Here is a 23,222-nt window from a genome sequence, read left to right as displayed (position 1 = left end):
TGACTAGACTGTACTGCAAAATGAATTGTACTGCTATTATGGGTTGTTAGTTGGTTAGGCCAGGGTGTCAAGTAGGTAGTTAGTCGGTTACGTGGGTAGTGCTTATAAGGAGAATGTAAGGATTATAAAGCTCATGCAGATAAGAATTCCATTGTTTCTTCCTTATTCTTTCTCTCTACCTTGTTCCTTGTTCCAAATATCAATTCTTCTTCCCATTCTTCCACTAAACTAGAATCTTATCACTGCGACTAGTTTAAATTTAAAGCTGCGTACATGTTGTACATTAAGAAATATATGAGAATTAATGCATTTTCCAATAACAAATACAAATCCCCTATCACACAGTTTTTTAGTAAGAAAAAAACCTATTGTGTATGACATCCTTTTCATTTGATGGTGAACTTACATGCTAGTCTAACACACATTACATGAGATGGGTGCAAGAGATACCTTATCCATTTGATGAGATTTGCACACTCTATTGGTTTATGATTTGTAAGACATTTTTTTATTTTATTTTATAAATTGTATAAAGTTTCAGCTTATGGTGTTCGTTCTTGATAATTGCCCTTTATCATCAGATTAAGATATTAATTAGTTTTTCGTTGATTTCAGGTTAATAAGACATAAGTCTTAGATGCATGATATATATTTTATATATTATGATTAAGAGGTCTACACTCTACCCTGAAGATTAGTCAGAAGATTTACCTATAATAAGATCTACATATGATAAGAAGATTTAACAATTCGAATATGTAGATGCCATATGACTTATTTAATCCCATTCCCATATATAAAAAAACAATGTACATTCATTTTATTACATCTAATTCTAAATATCTTAATATCATTAGATACAAATTATTTATAAAAAAAAAAAAAAAAATTAAAGGTAGAAATATCCTTATATGTGGACATCAATATTGCAAGAAAAATGTGCAATTAATTAGTACACAACTATACATTACTTCATATTGATCTAATTTGTGTAAGAGCATTTTCCATCAGCTTGTGCAAAAAAATTCTATCTATTTTAGCATAAGAATTTACTTTTCTATTTTATTTATTCACTTTTCAAAATACCATACGTCAGATTATCTATTTTACACTACATTACATTAAAATATCAAATTTTCTTGATTATTTTAATTGTTTTTCTTTCTTTACGCACAATAACCATAATACACTTTCTTCCTTCAGCATCAGAATACATAAAAATACATAAAGAAAGAATAAAAAACTATATGCAAAATGAGTGTTAGTGTAAATTTACGCAATTAGTGTAACAATTAGCAATTTTACAAATTTACGCATTTTTAACTTAATTAATGTCAATGATTTTGGAAATTGAATACGTAAAATTGATATATTTTTACTATTGCAAATGCTCTAATTGGCCAGCATCACAGCCTGTTTGCTTTAGATTTCAGGGAATATTCTAATTCAATCACATTTCACTTCCTTAAATCACTCAAAAATTTAGAATTCAATCAAAAAAATTGAAAAAACAAAGTAGGGCCTATTTATTTCCATAAAAAGTCAAAAAAAAAAAAAATCAGCCCGTGACGTGACAGGAAAATTCAATCAGATTTCATCTCCTCATTGGCTAAAGATCTCCACGTGGCATCTCTCCCACCCTATCTCCACCCAGAAAAAGAACACTATCTTCACTTTTCTCTCTCTCGGCCTTTGCACTTTTTTTGATTTTTGATTTTTTTGTTTCTGTTGCGGGACCTTCCACGTCTCCCACTTCGCTATCGTGCGCCACCCACAACCTCAGCCTCACCCAACCTGCGCACGTTAGCCGCGTTCATAATCCATTGTAATTAAAAAATAGACAAAAGTTTAACAACAAAATTAGTTCAGTCTAACCTTAATCAATAAAATAACATTACTACATATTTTAAAAATCTAATCATTAAATTGCATACTCTTTATACTTTTAATTATATGTCAAATTTTATGTTAATAAAATATTTTTTACTATATAATCTATAAACTTATATTTTATGAACAGTTTATTTATGACACAACTATTAATATTTAATTTTCTAGAAATTTTACAAGTACGAAAAATATAAGAAGAAGATGTCATCTAATAGTGAATTTGTTAAAATTCACCTCTAATAAAAAAATATTGAGTAAAGTTATAGTGTAAAACTACAACTAATTTGTAATTAACCTTTATTATTAAAAAATTAATCTGAATTTGGAAAACACAAAACAAGTAATTAACAACTAAGTACTTTTTTTATCCTATAAAGTGTTTTCATTACTCTTTAAAAAAAAAAAGAAACTGAGTTAGAGAGAGAAGATATTATTAATTTCTCTCTCTCACTCTCTCTCTCTCTCTCTCACAGAGTACTTACTCTGTAACAGACCAAAATATCTTTTTTGCTAAATTGCGCCGCTCGCCGGTGATCTCTCTCTGGTCTTCAAATCACCACCGTCGGTTTGACTGACATCTTACCCTTTTTTTATCTTATGAATAAAGCTAACGTGCGCCGTTCACGGTGACTTTGGTTTCTATGGAGGTCTCGGATCGGAACTCGTAGAATCCAAAAAGCCTTTTAAGGTTATGGAGGATTGGATTTCTAAATTTTTATTTGTTTGAAAAAGGAAATCTGAGAGTTCTTTTGTGGTTTTGGAGGAGAAGAAAGTTGAGTTCAGAGCTCTCAGAAGTGTTGAAAATGGAGTCTGTGGAGGTTAGTTTGGACAGAGAGGCTGGCGGTGGCGGTGGAGGTGGCGGTGGCGGTGGGAATAGTAGTAAAGGAGGAGGAGATGCGTTTATCGATAGGAGCAAAGTGAGGATTTTGGTGTGTGATAACGATGCCAAGAGTTTGGAAGAGGTTTCCACTCTTCTTTTGAAATGTTCTTATCAGGGTATATCCATATCTTGCTTTTTTTTTTTTTTTTTTTTTTTGAAATCTATGGTTTGTTTGTTTTGGTTGTTGGTGTGATTAGTTTGTTAATTGTTAGTTTGGAATATTTGAATTGTGAATGAGAAATTTTACTGTAGAGTAGAGATTGAACTATGTAATTTGCTGCTGGGATTTTGGTGTTTGAAGTAAAGCTAATAACTTTTGTCTTTTATTATGTAATATTGCAATTAAAAGTGTTGTGTGTAATGTTGAATTATATGCGAAGCGGGTTTCTTGAGCTGATAAGAGTTTGGAAAATTTTGTATTATTGGTGAAAACATGCTTGAACTATGTAATTTGATGCTAGGATTTAGGAGGTTGAGTTTACAATTAGGTATTATGTGAGAAGGGTAGTACTTTGAGTTAAAGCTAATAATTTTGTCTTTGATGTAATATTGTGTAGTAATGATATTGGATTATATAAGGATAAACTGAATTTAACTAAGTCAAATGATTGTATTAGGCTCGTTGATTTTTTGGCTTTCTTGGATATTGAATGATGAAATCTTTAAATATATAAAAGGATCAAATTCTATTTTGTGACTAAATTTACTTACTGACTATAATTATACTTAAGCTTTCACCTTGGATGCCCTTAGCTGTTTGTAGTTATTTGCTTTCACTCATGTTTGACTAAAGTGAGGTAACTACTTCAAATCCAATTAATAATTATGCTAGAAAACATTATGATGATCAGCGCAGAAACATGACAATGTGAGACAAGTTTTAGATGCTTTTATTGGCTTCTTTGGAAGTTTGAATGAGTAGAACATAAGTAAAAATGACTCCATAGAAACAAGCAAGAAAGGATGGTCTAATTTCCTTTTTTGTGTGATCTGTGTGCTTATGTATTATTTTTTACCCTTTTAAAGTCAATTATTTCTTGATAGGAATTAGTTGGATGTCGGTCCAAGCTTGATGTTACTGATTGTCTAAATTAAAGCCAATGTAATTTAAGGAAGGCCTTAGTCTTATTTTGGAACTTAAAGCCATAATGGTGCTCAATGCATGGCTTTGCTTTTTGATAAGTTCATACCTAAACTCTTTCTGATCCTTGTTTCAAAGCAATCAATTGGAACTGGCCTAAGTGGGGCAAATTTCTGATAGAATTACTACCTCTTTTCATATGTAGTATGCGATACTCCTATCATGACTGAGTTTTGTTTGCCTTCTTCATCTTCTAATTGTCTATTTCTTACATTTTGAAAGTGGAGATGGGTGACAGCTTTTAATTTCTTGCTTTGCAGTAACTTCAGTCAGGTCAGCTAGACAGGTGATTGATGCACTAAATGCGGAGGGAGCTAATATAGATATCATACTTGCTGAACTTGACCTTCCTTTGGCCAAAGGCATGAAGTTGTTGAAGTACATAAATCGGGATAACGATTTACGACGCATTCCTGTGATCAGTAAGTTTCTCTTGTTACCACCACTGCCAAATTTGTAAGTAGCATAGTATATTTCTCTCTTCTGGGTAAAATATAGTCTGATCATTCTTATTTAATCTTGTTTGATTTGATAAGTGATGTCGGCACAAGATGAGGTCTCTGTTGTTGTTAAGTGCCTGAGGCTCGGAGCAGCGGACTATCTTGTAAAGCCTTTACGCACCAATGAGCTATTAAACTTGTGGACACACGTGTGGAGAAGGCGGCGCATGGTTTGTTTTTCCTGGCTTTCATGTTATGTTGATATTCCTTTTCTGCCCCCCTCCCCCCCTCTCCCCCTTTTGTAAATAAATATCCACATAGAGCTTATGCAACCATTAATAAATATTGGGAACTAATTCAATATGAAGCAAATGTAAGGAAACAGGGGTGACCATATATGATGCAGAAAATGATATGCTTTTTAGACTTAAGTATTATCATCCTTTTATGAGCTGCTCATGCATTTTCTATTATCTTGGAAAAATTCATATCATTATTGACGTTTGCTCTTACATATGTGTGTCACATTCCATATTCCATGAGCCACCTTCTTGTGTTACTTATCACCAGTGTGAGAGTTCCATTGATAGTTTATCTCTCCTTAGATCAATATTGAAATGTTCATTTTAATGCTTATGTTGGCAGCTTGGACTGTCTGAGAAGAACATTTTGAACTACGACTTTGATCTGGTGGCATCAGACCCTAGTGATGCTAATACAAACAGTACTATGTTCTCAGATGACACAGATGACAGGTCCCGTAGGAGCACTAATCCTGAGATGGGATTGTCAGTTCATCAAGAAGATGAGGTGAGTGTACTATGGCCATGGAATTTGGTTGCTCAAAATTAGAAGATCACCTCTTTGTTATGAATTAGTTGATTTGTGATTTGTGTAGACCCTTGGGCCCTTCATATGTTTAGTTGTTTACTTTGAAAAGCTGACTTTTAATGATATGTGTTTTTTGGTTCTACTATTGGGCTTGATATCAGTAGTTGGACACAGAATAGGCTAAAATGTTAAGCACTGCAGAAGAACAACCCCCCACCCCAAAAAAAAGGGAATAAACACAAGTATATANTGTCTTTTATTATGTAATATTGCCATTTAAAGTGTTGTGTGTAATGTTGAATTATATGTCGAAGCGGGTTTCTTGAGCTGATAAGAGTTTGGAAAATTTTGTATTATTGGTGAAAACATGCTTGAACTATGTAATTTGATGCTAGGATTTAGGAGGTTGAGTTTACAATTAGGTATTATGTGAGAAGGGTAGTACTTTGAGTTAAAGCTAATAATTTTGTCTTTGATGTAATATTGTGTAGTAATGATATTGGATTATATAAGGATAAACTGAATTTAACTAAGTCAAATGATTGTATTAGGCTCTGTGATTTTTTGGCTTTCTTGGATATTGAATGATGAAATCTTTAAATATATAAAAGGATCAAATTCTATTTTGTGACTAATTTACTTACTGACTATAATTATACTTAAGCTTTCACCTTGGATGCCCTTAGCTGTTTGTAGTTATTTGCTTTCACTCATGTTTGACTAAAGTGAGGTAACTACTTCAAATCCAATTAATAATTATGCTAGAAAACATTATGATGATCAGCGCAGAAACATGACAATGTGAGACAAGTTTTAGATGCTTTTATTGGCTTCTTTGGAAGTTTGAATGAGTAGAACATAAGTAAAAATGACTCCATAGAAACAAGCAAGAAAGGATGGTCTAATTTCCTTTTTTGTGTGATCTGTGTGCTTATGTATTATTTTTTACCCTTTTAAAGTCAATTATTTCTTGATAGGAATTAGTTGGATGTCGGTCCAAGCTTGATGTTACTGATTGTCTAAATTAAAGCCAATGTAATTTAAGGAAGGCCTTAGTCTTATTTTGGAACTTAAAGCCATAATGGTGCTCAATGCATGGCTTTGCTTTTTGATAAGTTCATACCTAAACTCTTTCTGATCCTTGTTTCAAAGCAATCAATTGGAACTGGCCTAAGTGGGGCAAATTTCTGATAGAATTACTACCTCTTTTCATATGTAGTATGCGATACTCCTATCATGACTGAGTTTTGTTTGCCTTCTTCATCTTCTAATTGTCTATTTCTTACATTTTGAAAGTGGAGATGGGTGACAGCTTTTAATTTCTTGCTTTGCAGTAACTTCAGTCAGGTCAGCTAGACAGGTGATTGATGCACTAAATGCGGAGGGAGCTAATATAGATATCATACTTGCTGAACTTGACCTTCCTTTGGCCAAAGGCATGAAGTTGTTGAAGTACATAAATCGGGATAACGATTTACGACGCATTCCTGTGATCAGTAAGTTTCTCTTGTTACCACCACTGCCAAATTTGTAAGTAGCATAGTATATTTCTCTCTTCTGGGTAAAATATAGTCTGATCATTCTTATTTAATCTTGTTTGATTTGATAAGTGATGTCGGCACAAGATGAGGTCTCTGTTGTTGTTAAGTGCCTGAGGCTCGGAGCAGCGGACTATCTTGTAAAGCCTTTACGCACCAATGAGCTATTAAACTTGTGGACACACGTGTGGAGAAGGCGGCGCATGGTTTGTTTTTCCTGGCTTTCATGTTATGTTGATATTCCTTTTCTGCCCCCCTCCCCCCTCTCCCCCTTTTGTAAATAAATATCCACATAGAGCTTATGCAACCATTAATAAATATTGGGAACTAATTCAATATGAAGCAAATGTAAGGAAACAGGGGTGACCATATATGATGCAGAAAATGATATGCTTTTTAGACTTAAGTATTATCATCCTTTTATGAGCTGCTCATGCATTTTCTATTATCTTGGAAAAATTCATATCATTATTGACGTTTGCTCTTACATATGTGTGTCACATTCCATATTCCATGAGCCACCTTCTTGTGTTACTTATCACCAGTGTGAGAGTTCCATTGATAGTTTATCTCTCCTTAGATCAATATTGAAATGTTCATTTTAATGCTTATGTTGGCAGCTTGGACTGTCTGAGAAGAACATTTTGAACTACGACTTTGATCTGGTGGCATCAGACCCTAGTGATGCTAATACAAACAGTACTATGTTCTCAGATGACACAGATGACAGGTCCCGTAGGAGCACTAATCCTGAGATGGGATTGTCAGTTCATCAAGAAGATGAGGTGAGTGTACTATGGCCATGGAATTTGGTTGCTCAAAATTAGAAGATCACCTCTTTGTTATGAATTAGTTGATTTGTGATTTGTGTAGACCCTTGGGCCCTTCATATGTTTAGTTGTTTACTTTGAAAAGCTGACTTTTAATGATATGTGTTTTTTGGTTCTACTATTGGGCTTGATATCAGTAGTTGGACACAGAATAGGCTAAAATGTTAAGCACTGCAGAAGAACAACCCCCCACCCCAAAAAAAAGGGAATAAACACAAGTATATTCGTGGCTGTATTGCAAAGAACCTAATCTAGGAAGCACAGACAATTTTGTCCCCACTTGAGCCCTGATTTCAGTACATTGGCCTGCTTTAAACATGCACTTGACAAACTTGAAGGTATAGGCAACTATAGAGGGGAGTGAAGGGATCAGCAGTACAGCAAACTCAAAAATTGATGGGGTAACATGTTCTCTGTAGTTTAATCTTAATAACATTTTGCCATTCTATGTGTAATAGACTAATATTAGACTACATATCCCAGAATGTAAAACCTACTTTAATTTCAGATCCCAAGTAGGTGACTAAAGAACAGAACACTAATTGAGACTCATTTTGTCCTCTTGAATGACCTGATATCTAACCAATTTCACCAAATGGCACCTCCTCCCCTCATTTCGTAAGAGCAATATATATATTTTTTTTTGGGGGGGGGGGGGGGGGTGGTTGTGTGGGGGGCATTGGCATTTTCTGTGCTTAATATTTTCATTGTTTCTTTTTTCAGTCTGCTGCTGCTGCTGCTGTAGAGCCTCCATACATTGAATTAGATGAATACCGGCCTGATGTGCCAAAAATTAGTGACCGACGAACTGGTGAGCCACTTGTTCAATTACTGCTTTACCAATATCATGTGCAGGTGTCTCAAAAGCATGAAAGATTTTTCATTGTGTTTTGTGTAGCATCTGAAAATATCAGTCTTGATATCGCCAATTAATACGAATGTGCTGTGTACATATATATACATGTCATGTATTCAGTATTTTTATTAATATATATTCATACACTCACATATATCTACATATATATAGTGCATATATGTATAGACATACACACATACATACATGATATGTATAAAATTCTTTGGGTGATATCTTGCAGGGCAATTTTCATCTGGCCCAAAGAAAAGTGAGTTAAAGATTGGTGAGTCATCTTCTGCTTTCTTCACTTATGTCAAAACAAGCGCACTACAAAAGAGCTCTCAAGGGGCTGCCAATGTCGAGGAAAATGTTGCTCAAGTGAGGACGGGAGAGAACCATCAAGCATTTGTTCAACAAGTGGTTAATGATACCCAAATAAATGACTCTGGAGAGGCATGGGAAAGCTATTCGCAAGGAGATGAATTTCCAAGCAGTAATAGTATGCCCAATTCTTTTTCAATAGAGAGGTCTTGCACACCTGCATCAACAGAACTCTCACAGCAAAGGGATTTGAAGGATGAAAGGTTCTCTCAAGTACTTTCGCACCCAAGAAATGAACATCAACTTGATGCTTCTGGCTTACCTGCCCAAGCTGCCTTTCCATATTGCATGTCAGGAGTTGTAAATCAAGTCATGATGCCATCAGCAGCACAATTGTATCAAAAGAATCTGCATGACCTGCAAAATCATTCCCCTAAAGCTATGATGTCACAGTACCATCATCTTCCACAATGCCCTCCACATGTTAATGGAATGGCACCATTCCCGTATTACCCTGTTAATATATGCTTACAACCTGGTCAAATGCCTGCTTCTCATTCTTGGCCATTTGGAAGTCCATCTTCCTCTGAAGTAAATTTGAATAAAGTTGACAGAAGAGAAGCAGCATTGATCAAGTTTAGGCAGAAAAGAAAGGAGCGATGTTTTGATAAGAAGATTAGATATGTTAATCGAAAACGACTTGCTGAAAGAAGGCCTCGTGTGCGGGGCCAGTTTGTGAGGAAGGTAAATGGTGTAAATGTGGATCTTAATGGGCACCCTACTTCTGTTGATTCTGATGAGGATGACGAAGAGGATGAGGAGAAGCATGCTTGAAAGTATTCCTCTCCTCACAATGATGCTTCAGGATATTAATGTGGTTGCTGGTTATTGAGGATCATTTTGTCCCTTCAATGCGGTAATTTTCTTTAAAGTTAGAATTCTTGAAATTCCATGTATATTTAGCTGTTCCCTTACCAGATGCGTGAGAGTACTGAGAGGTGGTGATTTAGGCGAAATTATTCAATGTCTTCAGTGTATTCCACCTTTCTCTCTCATAACGATGGGTGCTGCGGGTCATGCACCATGAAATCGACATTTATGTGGGAGGGGGGGTGTAATACACTAAGTGTATGAAATAATTTCTCGTGATGTAGATTTTCACTAAAAATGCAGCCATCGCATATTTATATGAGGGATTAAGAATGGCAAGATCAGAAACAGTCATAGGAGATATATCACTATCAGTTTAGTGAACTGTCTTTTCTGTATAATTTTATAAGCAGTCATTGGTATTTCTTAATCTGAAGAGGTTGAAGGTTTCACACTGAGGAAAAGATCCAGATCTGAATGATCCATTAACCCTAGGATTTTCTGCTGTCTTTCTTTCATTCAGGAGGCATATCTGTGTTCTTAAATGTGTCAATGAGGAATTGATTATGGTTTGAGAATGTTAAATGATCTTTCAACAGCTCGAGAGGATTATTTTTTTCTTCTAACCAGGAGAGCGAAAAAAAATACACCCATTTTTTTTTCTTCTAATCAGGAGAGCTAAAATAAAAAATAAAAAATACACCCAATGATATCTATAGGAAGTTTCCATAAATTGTTTAAATAATAGTACAAGGTAATTGCAGCAATTTTAAATTTTTTGCTAGAAAGATCTTGAAGTACATGCATTTTACTCCCCCCTATTCCCCACCAAAGAAAAAAAAAAAAAAAAAAGAGAAAATTATACATTTGAATATATGTAATAAAGAAGAGAGAAACTATGATACACTTGATGAAAGTGAGAAATAGGCTTCTTCTTTGAGTAAATTAAATTGGAAAAAAAAATTAGGTAAAAAGACACGATAGTATGCACGCATTCATCAAAGAAAAGCACAACATACACGCTAATATGGGCCAATTAAATTTTTGGACAAGAAAAGGTGGACTAATGAGTCAGCTTAAAATAAAGGATGAATATGATTGCAAGAACTAGGATTGCTACTATGGAGCCAATGATACATTTGTTCCTGCTCATCCTTCTTGACATGGATGTCAATATCTTCTTGCTCCTGCTAACATTGTCGTCCACACCATGTATCTGCCGACAGAAAGAAAGATAAATAGTTTGCTAATGCTGACCATTAAATTAACGAGAGCCGTTTATCAGGAAAGCTAATTGCGGATTGCAAAAGGCTAAAGCAGACCCCTTTTTTCCTGTACAGAGAACAACCTATGCCCTTGTTCAGTCGCCATTTAGGGAAGGGATGAAGTGTAGTGCACATGAAATACAAAAATGAAACATACAAAATATAAAAAGTAAAAACCACAATGAACCTGTGACCAAGAGGCAATGAACCATTAATTGGAACAAAAAGAAAGAGCATAAGGCATACTGTGTTATTGGCGTGTAGTAGAAATTGTCGCTGTTGATGCAAATTTTGTAGGATCGAGACACCGAGCTCTTCTGTTTCCAGCATTGTTCTTCTACTCTCCTTAATTCTGTCAGTGGACTGATTTAATCTTTTTGTTGTCATCAGCAGTCTTCCTCTTTGATCATTAGATACCTTTTGCATCACCCACCAATGTCAATGCGAATGTACCCCTAATGGAATTATATACATAATATCCATGTCCATGACTATTCTTAAAATTAAAAAAGTGTGTATATATTCTAATTAGAAGAGTAAAACCAATTGGTGGAAATAACTTTCATGGAAACAAAAATGTAAAGCTATAGTAGATATAGACCATTTGACATTTCACACCAAGAACTATGTAAACCACGAAAAATTATCCTATACATCAGTTGTATGCAACCCGTATCTCACGGTTAGTGAAGACTACACACTTGTGGATCCCACATATTGTGACACATTGGTTACATACAGTTGATGCGCAAGATACAACCTTTGCGAGGGAGAGAGACATACATACCAATAGTGCATCTGCCATTCCTGACTCCAACAGCTGATCTCTTGCAGCCAGATTAGCATTAGTTGATGTGAGTCTTTTGGATTCATTTTTCAAACTATTGAAATCAGTTTTATATTCCCTTAACTTAGCAAGAAGGGTTGCCTTTGCACTAGGTGACAAACTCCTTGCCTCAAGATCCATTTTCTGAAGCTGTTCAAATTCGAGAAAAATCATATTAGTAATCTGATGAGATATAAAAAAATAAAAAATAAAAATAAATAAATAAATAGAGAATTAAATAAGTCACAGCAATAGGCTTCTTTAGTACCAAGCCATCCGCATCATCTAATCCAGTTTTTATTTCGGAAATTTTCTGCTTCTTTTGCTCTGCCAATCAAGAATGCATAGGACCATCAGTGAAGGAAATAATTTGACAGTTTAGGCATATTTTAATACGTACAGTACAAAACCCAATAGTCTCACAACCAAACAAAATCAAAAGGTAATTATATTCAAACTAACAACACCACAAACTAACAATACCACAGACATGACTCCTGCATTCTAACAAACTAACCATCTTCCAGTTTTGTTCCCCATCAGCATGTTTAGCATTTACTCAACTCATCATTATGAATATTCTAGGTTTATAATATTTTATATACATTTTTTGCTTACAACAAGTGGGAAATTCAAATCCAAGTTCTCACCACTAAACCACAAAGTTATTTACAATCTCATTGATATTTAAATATCAATATCAAAATAGAACATAAGATTAATTGTTACCTACCAACATAAAACTTAAAAAAATGCTTTTCAGCACTTTGTAAATAGTGAGGTGCCAATTAAGTTACAATATCTTTAGCAAAGTAGTCCTAAATTCCTAATCCTAATAATAGTTAAAGTATATTGTAGTCTTAGTTAGGATTTAACCTACTATACATACCCATTGATGATATCATACAAAACTTAAAAAGTAAAAATGTAGCAATAGCAACAATCTCATTCAAGCATTATAAAACTATATATACATTGTAATGCTTGCTTCTGCTTCATCATCTTATACAATACAAGCACATAATCACAAATCCATCAATTCATATATCATAATTCATAACCACTAGCCTATTCTCTCCGTTTCTCTTACCTAAAGAATTTTCAACATTAAATACCCACCTCATTATTGCCTAATTGATCCTCGTGAAACAAAAAAAATCAAACAAAAGCAACTAAATAATAGAGAAATTCAAAGAAAACATATATAGTGGTAATAACCTCCATCAAGAACAGTAGCGGCAGTGCAGTTGCTTGATAGATTGGCGGAGAGCTCCCAATAGTGATGCTCGTACACCTCGAACACCTCACTCATCGCAATGCCTCTCCGACCTTCTTTTACAATTCAACCACACAAAAAAACAAGTAGCATTTTTTTTTTAGACAATGAATGAAAACTAAAAAAAAAAAAAAAAAAAAACACATTTGCATACACACGATCATAATTGAATGATTATTATTATAAGAATGTAGGATGAGATCGAGGGTACTGAGGAATCAGTGGACGGTTGGAAAGTGTGGTTACGGCAGAGATGGTGGAGGTGAGGACAGTTTGAAAGTTTTGGGACATGCTTGGTTGGTTGGTTAGTTCGTTGGATGTCCAGTTAGTGTGTACTTGCATGTGTGCAACAACAATTTCCCTTACGATAATAGGTAAAACTGTTTTTTTTTTTTTTTTTTTTTTCCGTCTAAAAATATTAAGAGATGTCAGTTGAGTTACAAGAATCTTTAGCATTACACGTTCTTATCGTCACAGAATGGGTAATTGTCTGCACGCGTATTAGTTTGTCCAAAATTTTTTGGTTGGGATAAGTTTAAAATCTCTATTAATTGTCACCTCCAATTTTTTATAATTTTATATTTTTAAAATATAATTTTATTTTTTTTCATAATTTTTTAAATAAAATAAAAGAGTATTCACATGTGCCCTTAGGACATATATTAGTAAACCATTTTAGGAAACTTTTTATGAAAAAATAAAAAGATATTTACTTTTTTTTTACAACTTTTTCAATTCTCAATAAAATATTTCTAAAAATAAATAATTAATGTAAGCCATAAGGGCATACATTAACTGAACCCTAAATAAATATATATAATCATAAATATAATTTTATTCAAATGCTCTTATTGGAAAGGAACTCATTCAAATAAAAAATTATCATACAGTTTGAATGGGAGTTTCGTTGATTGGATTACTCATCTTTTGACTAATTCTTCTAAACTCTACATTGTCATGAATAATTCTTTGACTATTCATGGATTTGATGGTGAAATCTTTCAATTCCTTAGAATTCTATGTATCTCTGTCTTAACCCCTTTCCTGATCAACAGCCAACAAACGCTTGAATTGTACAATACAATAATAAGTATTATTGGGGAGAGATATGGTGTTAAAAATGAGATTGAGATATTGAGGCAATATGACATTGCTACTGCAACTTTTGCAGATACCTCAAATGAAATTGTTGAGGTAGAAATTACATAGACCAATTGAAACATGACATACAAAGTGTAAAATTGAGTAGGGAAAAATCTCTAAACAGATTTGGTTTTGGGCTATGTTTGCATGCTATTATGACTGAAACATAAAGTTCCATGTTTGTGTGAAAGCACAGTTCATTAAAAAAAAAAATTGATTTTGTGTTTATCTGTCTCGATCATTCTAGTCACGATGATATGAGCATTTAGAATAATTGTTCAACTTGCTAAAAATATTGCAATTTCATGTGCAAATTAGGTACATCTTGATATTTTGTTAGTAGACAAATTGTATGGCTGCAGTCAGTAAGAGCCTTTTATTTTATAACCAATACAGAACAATCAACCACTGTATCTGACACAGAGTTACCTCCCACTTTGTACATTTGTATATGGATGGACCATTTCTTCAGCATTCTGTAACCATTGAAAACATGATTTCCCAAAAGAAAGGGAAAAAGAAAAAAGAAAAAAAGAAAAAGAACAAACTGTTAGAAATACTAGATCGTAGTATTGTATTTCTTAATGAAGGAATATACATGTGTGCCTTTATATAGGAGGCATATGTGTGTGGTACAAGTAAGCATCTGTGTGCGTTACAAGTAAAGTGTAGTACAAGTACAAGTGTGCTATACAAGTAAATTAGCTGGGTCTAAAGCCCATAACATAATATACATTAACAACCCCTCTCAAACTCAAGGTGGATGTGAGACCAGCTTGAGGTTGTCAACCAAATCACGAGTGCATCCCTTAGGAAGTGTCCTGGTGAAGATATCTGCAAGTTGATCTTTGGAGGAGACGAAGAAAAGCTTGAGAGCACCATGGACAAGATGAGAACGGATAAAATGGCAATCAATCTCGATGTGTTTAGTCCGTTCATGGAAGACATCATTGTGAGTAATATGAATGGCACTCTGGTTGTCACAATAAAGGGGAGTAGCAAATCCTTAAGAAGCCATCGTAGCCAAAGGAGCTCAAATATAGAATCAGCAAGAGCACGATATTTTGCTTCAATACTGGAGCAGGCCACGAAAGTTTGTTTCTTACTTTGCCAAGAAATCAAGAAAGACCCAAGGAGAAAGCAATAACCTGTAGTGGACCTGCGATCAGTGGGATCTCCTGCCCAATCAGCATCAGAGAATGCACAAAGTACAAGAGTAGACTGAGCTGAGTAGAAAAGGTCATGGAAGAGAGTGCCCTTCAAGTATCGTAGAATGCGCAGAACAGCAGTATAGTGAGTCGATCGTGGAGCAAACAGATAATGGCTCACCTGATGAATAGCATAAGAAATGTCTGGACGAGTAACTGTGAGATAAACTAGGCTGTCAACCAATCGTCTGTAAAGAGAGAGATTAGACAATGGTTTCCCCCCCGAGGGTGTCAGATGCGCATTAAGTTCAACTGGAGTGTCAACAGTCTTGCTGTCAATGAGTCCAGCTCGAGATAAAAGGTTAAATGCATACTTGGCTTGAGTAATATAAAGACCATCTATGGAACGAGTGATCTCAAGACCCAAGAAATAGCTGAGATGTCCAAGGTTTTTCATCTCAAATTGCTGACTAAGAAAATCCTTGAGTTCTTGAATGCCACTGAGATCATCACCAGTTATGATCATATCATCCACATATAGGAGAAGCAAAATGGTGCCTTTATCATTGCGACGAAGAAATAAGGCAGAATCATAAGGACTGGCAGTGTAACCCAAGTGAAAGATGGTGGAGCTGAACTTAGCAAACCAAGCTCATGAAGCTTGTTTAAGGCCATAAAGTGCACGTCGAAGGCGACAAACCTTGTTTGTTTCAATAGAAAGACCAGGAGGAGTTTGCATATAGACTTCTTCATACAAATCCCCATTAAGGAATGCATTTTTAACATCCATCTAAAAAAGGTCCCATTTACTAGCAGCGGCAACAACTAAGAGGGCACGAACAGAAGAGATACAGGCAACTGGAGCAAAAGTCTCTTCATTATCAATCCCATACTCCTGTGTAAAACCTTTTGCAACAAGACAAGCCTTGTAGCTCTCGATGGACCCATCAGAGCGAGTCTTGATCTTATAAATCCACTTACAACCAACCACAGACTGACCAGGAGGGAGAGTAACCAGATTCCAAGTATGGTTTTTGGTTAATGCATCAATTTCCTCTTTCATTGCAATCTGCCATAAATGGTCAATAGAGGCCTCACGATAGGTTTGAGGCTCATAGAGTGTAGCAAGGGCAGTATAACAATGATAGTCAAGTAAATGTGCAGGAATGGATCTTACCCGGGTTGAGTGGCGAGGTGGAATGTCTTGTGGAGGATCTTCAAGCGGAGCAGGAGCAGGGGACCTAGGCTCAAGGTGGGGTAGCTCGTCATCAACCTGTTCATCTACAACCTGTCTAGGAGAATCATCAAAAATATCTGGAGATTGAATAGAGAAGTCCAAAGGAGGATCAAGAGTATTTGTAGAAGGAACAGGAGACTCACCTGAAAAGATTTCTAAAACAGAGGAGTTAGTTAGGGAAGAACGACAGTGAGAGAGTTCAACAAACAAGCGGTGTTCCCAAAAGACAACATTACAAGAAACACGAAGATGATGAGAGACAGGATCATAGCACCGATACCCTTTTTGAGTTTCGCCATAACCAAGGAAACAACAAAGTCCAAATCGAGACTCAAGTTTGTTGTGCTCATGAGGCTGAAGAAGAACGAAATAAGCAGATCCGAAGGAGCGAAGGTAATGATAATCAGGGCGTGACCCCAAAAGGCGTTCATACGGAGTTTGATTATGGATGACAGCGCTTGGAATGCGATTAATGACATGAACAGCATGAAGAGTGGCTTCACCCCAAAATGGGGCAGGAACTTTGGCAGAAAGAAGAAGAGCACGGACAGTGTCAAGAATATGACGAAATTTTCTTTCGACTCGACCATTTTGTTGAGAAGTACCTGGACAGGTTAGATGATGTACAGTGCCATAGGAATGTAACAGAGCTTGAAAAGCATATTGAGTTTCAAGAGCATTATCAGATCGAAAAGTTTTGATATGTTTGGAGAATTGTGTTTCAACCATTTTTGCAAAGTTACTGTATATTGGTAAGATTTCAGAACGAGATTTCATAGGAAAGATCCAACTATAACGAGAATAATCATCAATAAAAAAACAACAAAATAACGAGATCCACCAATACTAGTAACAGGAGAAGGTCCCCAAACATCAAAATGAATTAACTCAAAAATACTATTAGAGATAGATTCATTGTTATTGAAAAATTGTACTTTGGACACAAAACCCAACAAACCCTTAGAAGCTAACTGTTGTACCCGAGTAGATGGGGCATGGCCAAGACAAGAATGCCAAAGTGCGAGAGAAGGTAAGGAAGAAACTACAGCAGCTGCAATAGCAACAAAGACGAGAGCAACAGGTGGAAGATGAAGATTGTCCATGGGAAACATACACCCAACCCTAGGATCGGTCCCAAGCTCTTGCCCCGTCCTTGGATCCTGCACAATACACCAAGAATAGTAAAAAATAAGGCGATATCCTAGTTCAGCTAATTGTCCCACAAAGAACAAATTATAGGATAGGTCAGGTACATGGAAGACCCCAGGAACAAAGAGATTAGAGGTCGAAACAAAACCTAGACTATTCCCATGCATGGTGGAACCATCAGCTATATGAATATTAAGAGGATGTGGTGCAGGGTCAAGTTTGGAGAATAAGGATGAGTGAGGTGTCATGTGATTGCAACAGGCAGAATAAAAAAGCCAAGTTTGAGACTTACCGGGCAGAACTGAGAGAGTAGTGGAAAGAGATGCATTACCAGCCATACGAACAGCTTGAGCTATGATCTCCTATAGTTCAGTGGGGAAGAGGTTAATAGTGGATCCAGAAGACTAAGACTCAGCTGAAATGGAAGGCATCAGTAGAGTAGGCTCAGTATTAGCAACAACAGTAGTAGATTTGTTGCGACAGTAACAAGTCTCAATGGTGTGGTCAGGACGCTTGCAATAATTGCAGAACTTCTTGTTAGTCTGCTTGTGATGATTGCTAGAGCCAGAGGAATCACCTGATTGCTGAGGTTGCTCAATGGCAGGAGTAGAAGGAGTAATAGCCAAAACATTGAACTTATTCTGGGCTTGAAGGGTTGCAAGCAGAGCTTTTTCTCTAACCAACTCGTTTACAGCAGTATCAAGAGAGGGAGGAGGACTGCAATCAAGAAGCTGACCCCGGATGGGTTCAAAGTCCTTGTGAAGTGACATCAGGAATTCATAGAGACGAAATTCATCTCTAACTGTAGCATATTGCTGAGCATCTTTTGAGCATGCCCAAATTGGATCAAAAAGGTCAATTTGGTCCCAAATGAAGCGAAGCTAATCATAGTAGTCATTGATGGATTGCCCTGGTTCTTGTCGAAGTTGATGCAATTCAACTACTAACTGATATTTCATGGATCCGTGAGTAGTGGAGTACCTTTTGGCCAATATATCCCATGCTGATTTTGCATCATCAAAGCTACCCAACAGATTGGAGATAGAGGGAATGGAAGTGTTCCGAATCCATGTGAGGATCATGTGGTTGTGACTATCCCATTCAATCATGCGACCAAGGAAGGCAGCATCTTCTTCACTTGCTCCCTTGACAGGAATAGTAATTGCACCAGTACAGTAATGCCAAAGCATGCGATCCTTAAGAAAATTGTGCATAGCTTGAGACCAAGATAAGTAATTCTTGTTCCCCTCCAATACAGTATTGATGGGGCGAGGAAGAAAAATATCGTTTTTATCTATTTAGAAACACAGTATGCAAAAACAGACTGCAAAAATGAAATCTATGCGAAAAACTGGGTAAGAAGAACTTAGACTGAAAAAGTCAACCATGAAAAGTCAACAGTCAAAGTCAACGGTCAACGGTTGCGTAGATGACGTTAGCAGGATGATGTGACGCTGAAGTCAGCAGGTGACTAGATGCTGATGTAAGCTAGGGCTGACATGGCATTGATGACGTCACGGGTGACGTCGACTTGAACTCAGGACGGCGCATGTGGCGCAGACGCAGAAGCTTCAGGTGGCGTGTGAGGGCGCGTAGGCTCTCCGATAACTGCGAGGCTTTCACTGACGGGTAGATCGTTCTAAGACGATCTCAGTGATAACTCCAAAAATATGATCGGAGCAATATTCGCGGCGATATGACACATGCAATGATTTTGTGCGATGTTAGACTCCTCAATGACAGCGGCTGCAGGTCCGAAACCCGAAGACAATGCCTGGAAGACGTCAGGGGTTCAACGGTGAGAGGCTGCGGCGACTATTGTGATGGCGGAAGCAATGTTGAGAGTGGAGTAACACCAATAAAGATTAGACTGCTAAGAAAAAGTCAGAGCAGTGGCTTTGATACCATGTTAGAAATACTAAATCGTAGTATTGTATTTCTTAATGAAAGAATATACATACGTGCCTTTATATATGAGGCATATGTGTGCGATACAAGTAAGCATATGTGTGCAGTACAAGTAAAGTGTAGTACAAGTACAAGTGTGCTATACAAGTAAATTAGCTGGGCCTAAAGCCCATAACATAATATACATTAACACAAACAAACAAACAAAACTTGACACTTGTAGATGGAGACATAATGCGCATAATACACCCACACTAGTTGATCCTTGTTGTAGTCAAGCAAACAATTTTAATACTTCTAATTCTTAAGAATACCATGTTTTCTATTGAGTCAGGGATATGGTTTGTGTATTTATTTAATTAAGAGGAATGATGATGTAGTAGTTAAGGTGTACTTTTCTTGATAGACCATTGACCGCTTCTCCGGTTGATCCTAACTAAAATGATCATTAGGGCAAATTTGCACATATGCTTTGGATTTAAACTGGATGATCTTATAAATTTTTCATGAGAACCCCCCCCCCCCTTTCTTTTGTTTTTCTTTCTTTCTATATAAGTGTTTCTGAAAACATCATTATCATTGTTGTGAGGTCAATGTGAAACTCTAATTCGGGAACTTAAACTCCTAACCGCACAACCAAAGTCACATGGGCAATTCTTCCAATTGTCATTTGGACTACAAAGGCCTCTAGTGGCAGACATTGAAAATTTGACAGTCAAGTGTTGCCTAGTTTTATTCATCTTTTTTTTTTTTCTATGTTAGTTTTTGTGGAAGCATCATTATCATTGTTGTGAGGCCAATTCTAAACTCTAATTTGGAAACTTAAACCCCCAACCTTGCAACCAAAGTCACATGAACAACTAGGCCTTTGATAATAGACATTGAAACTTTGACAGGCAAGTTGCCTGCATTTTTTCATCATGCACTTAAATTCCTCTTCATGCCCAATTAAAATTCATTAGCTCATTAATTATTGATATTAAAATTTGTGCTTTGTCCATAGTTTAGTATGCAGTGTAAGATAATATTTCATTTTATTGTATGATATAAGACTTTGACCCAATATAAACCTCAACATCCTCTTACCATGAAAGAATCATTGTTCTAGTTAATTATCTGTGGTATGATTATGAACTCTTCAGGATGTTAACATAAACCGTTATAGCAAGAATTTAGTATTTTGGAATGTAGTTACTACGAAAGAGCTGACAATGAATCCTAGACTAGGTCAATTCATCTTTATTATTCAGTATAAACCAGGTTTTCCTTCCTACTTTGTTTCCAAGATCAATTATTGACTTATTTCTTTGAAGTTTTTTGGAGCTTCAAAGGGGTAGATAATCTTTAATATGTAAATTGTTTAAATTTATTACTGTTTTCTTTAATTCCTTTTCTTTGATCTCATTGAATGCAAGTACTCATTTGTAGTCTTACACACAGATGAACGCTTGCATCCAAAAGGCTCCTAAAAATATAATTATAATTTATCTTTTTAGCACCTTTTTTTGGTCACTGCTGGGTGTATTTACTCTCAGCAATGGTGGTGATAGTGATATCTCTTGCTTGAAATCCACTAAAGAGTCACTAGAAGACCCTTTTAATCGCTTTAAATCTTTTTGAAATTTTGATGAAGTTGGAGAAGGTTTCTACTATGGATTTACTGGGGTCCAATGCTAGAATTCCAGGAAAAGCAAAGTTTTATATATCCAACTTTACAACATGGGCATTGAGAACTGCAAATACTTACAAGCTCTAGAACTTTCATTCAACAAGCTCTCTGGTGCTATCCCCTCTAACATATCAACAAGGCTTCCTTATGTGATAGTACTTGATCTCTCTAGAAACAATTTCTCTAGTGAAATCCCGACAAATATTGCAAATTGTGTTTATTTGAATTCCCTTAAACTTGATCACAATAGGTTGACAGGTCAAATACCTCAGCAACTTGGCCAGCTCACTCGAATCAAGACCTTTACCGTTGCTAACAATTTTTTGTCAGGACTAGTACCAAATTTTGCCATTGCCAGTGTCTCGAAAGAGAGCTACGTGAATAACAGCGGACTTTGTGGAGGGCCTTTGGAACCTTGCAAAGAGCTTGGAAGGAAATTAGATGAGACTTTTAAAAGTGGGTTTATTGTTGGTTATGCGGTTTCTGTAGTTTCAATTGTAACTATTTTCATGTCCTATTGTGTGCCTTGGGAGCAAATGAAGAAGAGGAAAATGATGACCCTCAAGAAAAACAATAAGAGAAAAGAAGCTCATAAGGTGACCAAATTGCTGCCTTTAAATCTCCAATGGAAAAACTACAAACAGGTTCTCAGTTTGTCTCTCGTTTTCTCTTTCTTTGCAGATGTCTACTACAAGTGAATCAAATAACAAAACAGACAAAACTGTTCATTATAGACTTTATAGTTTTCAAATCTTCAATTGTAATTAGCCTTGAACTCTTTTGACTGTCTTTATCATTTACTTCCATACTAATGGAGAGTAACTTGTTCCACAGATCTCTACTTTAGAGAGGTGGGTTACTAGAATGACTTTTGCAGACTTCAATAAGGCAACTAAATTTAACTCTGACAACATCATTGGATTGGGAAAGATGAGGACAGCAGATAAGGCTACACTACCTAATGGTCTATTTCTTGCTGTCAAGAGACTATATGACTCTCAATAGCTGGAGAAACAATTCATGTGTGAGTTAACAATTCTAGGTAGATTGAGACATTATCACTTACTTTCCCTCTTGGGATTCTGCATAGAAAGGAAGGAGAAGATTTTAGTGTACAAATATATGTCCAATGGAAATCTTTATGATTGGATACATTCTTTGGAAGATGATTCTATGAAATTAGAATGGCCGTTGAGGGTTAGAATTGCTGTTGGCCAAGCGAAAGGCTTGGCATGGCTCCACTACAAGTGCAAAATCTAGATAGTCGATCTGAATATATGCTCAAAATGCATCTTACTTTATTAGAATTTTGAACCTCAAATATCAAATTTCAAACGGGGGACATCAATCAATTCAAAAAATACTGATCATTCAAGGAGCTCCTCTTTAAACAATGAGATTTGGGATTTGGAATATGTTACAAAAGATGTCTACGACTTTGGAATCTTGACTCTAATTCGTGATTGTATGTTTGGGATTTCTTTTCTCACAACCCTAGACATATAAAAAGATTATTTTAAGGGCCCTCAAAGAAGACAGAAGTTGCACAAGTGTTGAGCAAAGTTTTATTCAAGCAAACTGTGACCAGAGACAGAATTTGCCCTAGTTCATCTTTCTTGTGAAGAAGTTACTATGTTTGTACACCGTAGGGTTTTATGACAAAGCATCTTCTCGATCCTCATTATGTGATGAACTGAAAAACTTTGCAGCCAACAACCTTCTCTAGTTGGTGATTGAAGTCATGTACTGGAATCCACGCAATTGGTTAGTCACATACTGAGAGCCATGCATTGAAATGAGAGATTGTCACTACAGAATAAGTCCAATTGGGTATTGGGATAAGGGTTCAATTGTGGGTTGGTATAAGGTACTGGGATTCCTTTACTTGTAACCGCTTGTTGTGATAACAGTAGATTCTCAAGAGTAGTGACTTTAAAATCACTCGGTAGGGTTTTTGTTGTGTAATTTTTCTCCATTCGTAAACAAATCACCGTGTCAATTTAT

General features: G+C 36.0%; 3 protein-coding genes across 3 annotated transcripts; 1 reads left to right on the top strand and 2 right to left on the bottom strand.

The window, feature by feature from the left end:
- Nucleotides 1–2,291: 2,291 nt before the first annotated feature.
- Nucleotides 2,292–10,027, top strand: LOC112023030 (two-component response regulator-like APRR1). Its single transcript, XM_024055645.2, has 6 exons — nucleotides 2,292–2,886; nucleotides 4,172–4,333; nucleotides 4,448–4,581; nucleotides 4,997–5,161; nucleotides 8,274–8,361; nucleotides 8,648–10,027. Exons 1-6 carry the CDS (start codon nucleotides 2,694–2,696, stop codon nucleotides 9,559–9,561), a joined length of 1,656 nt encoding a protein of 551 aa, XP_023911413.1. The 5' UTR covers nucleotides 2,292–2,693; the 3' UTR covers nucleotides 9,562–10,027.
- A 315-nt stretch (nucleotides 10,028–10,342) lies between these two features.
- On the bottom strand, nucleotides 10,343–13,011 carry LOC112023038 (vesicle transport v-SNARE 13). The gene is made up of 5 exons (XM_024055654.2): nucleotides 12,907–13,011; nucleotides 11,957–12,015; nucleotides 11,650–11,838; nucleotides 11,109–11,279; nucleotides 10,343–10,813 (listed from the first exon to the last, which is right to left on the bottom strand). Exons 1-5 carry the CDS (start codon nucleotides 12,998–13,000, stop codon nucleotides 10,661–10,663), a joined length of 666 nt encoding a protein of 221 aa, XP_023911422.1. The 5' UTR covers nucleotides 13,001–13,011; the 3' UTR covers nucleotides 10,343–10,660.
- A 1,850-nt stretch (nucleotides 13,012–14,861) lies between these two features.
- Nucleotides 14,862–15,712, bottom strand: LOC136064675 (uncharacterized mitochondrial protein AtMg00810-like). The gene is made up of 2 exons (XM_065766700.1): nucleotides 15,256–15,712; nucleotides 14,862–15,112 (listed from the first exon to the last, which is right to left on the bottom strand). Exons 1-2 carry the CDS (start codon nucleotides 15,710–15,712, stop codon nucleotides 14,862–14,864), a joined length of 708 nt encoding a protein of 235 aa, XP_065622772.1.
- Nucleotides 15,713–23,222: the final 7,510 nt, after the last annotated feature.

This window comes from Quercus suber, unplaced genomic scaffold (genome assembly GCF_002906115.3).
Source record: "Quercus suber isolate HL8 unplaced genomic scaffold, Cork oak 2.0 scaffold_24, whole genome shotgun sequence".
Classification (NCBI taxonomy): Eukaryota; Viridiplantae; Streptophyta; class Magnoliopsida; order Fagales; family Fagaceae; genus Quercus; species Quercus suber.
This window is presented reverse-complemented; position numbering and strand designations above follow the sequence as displayed.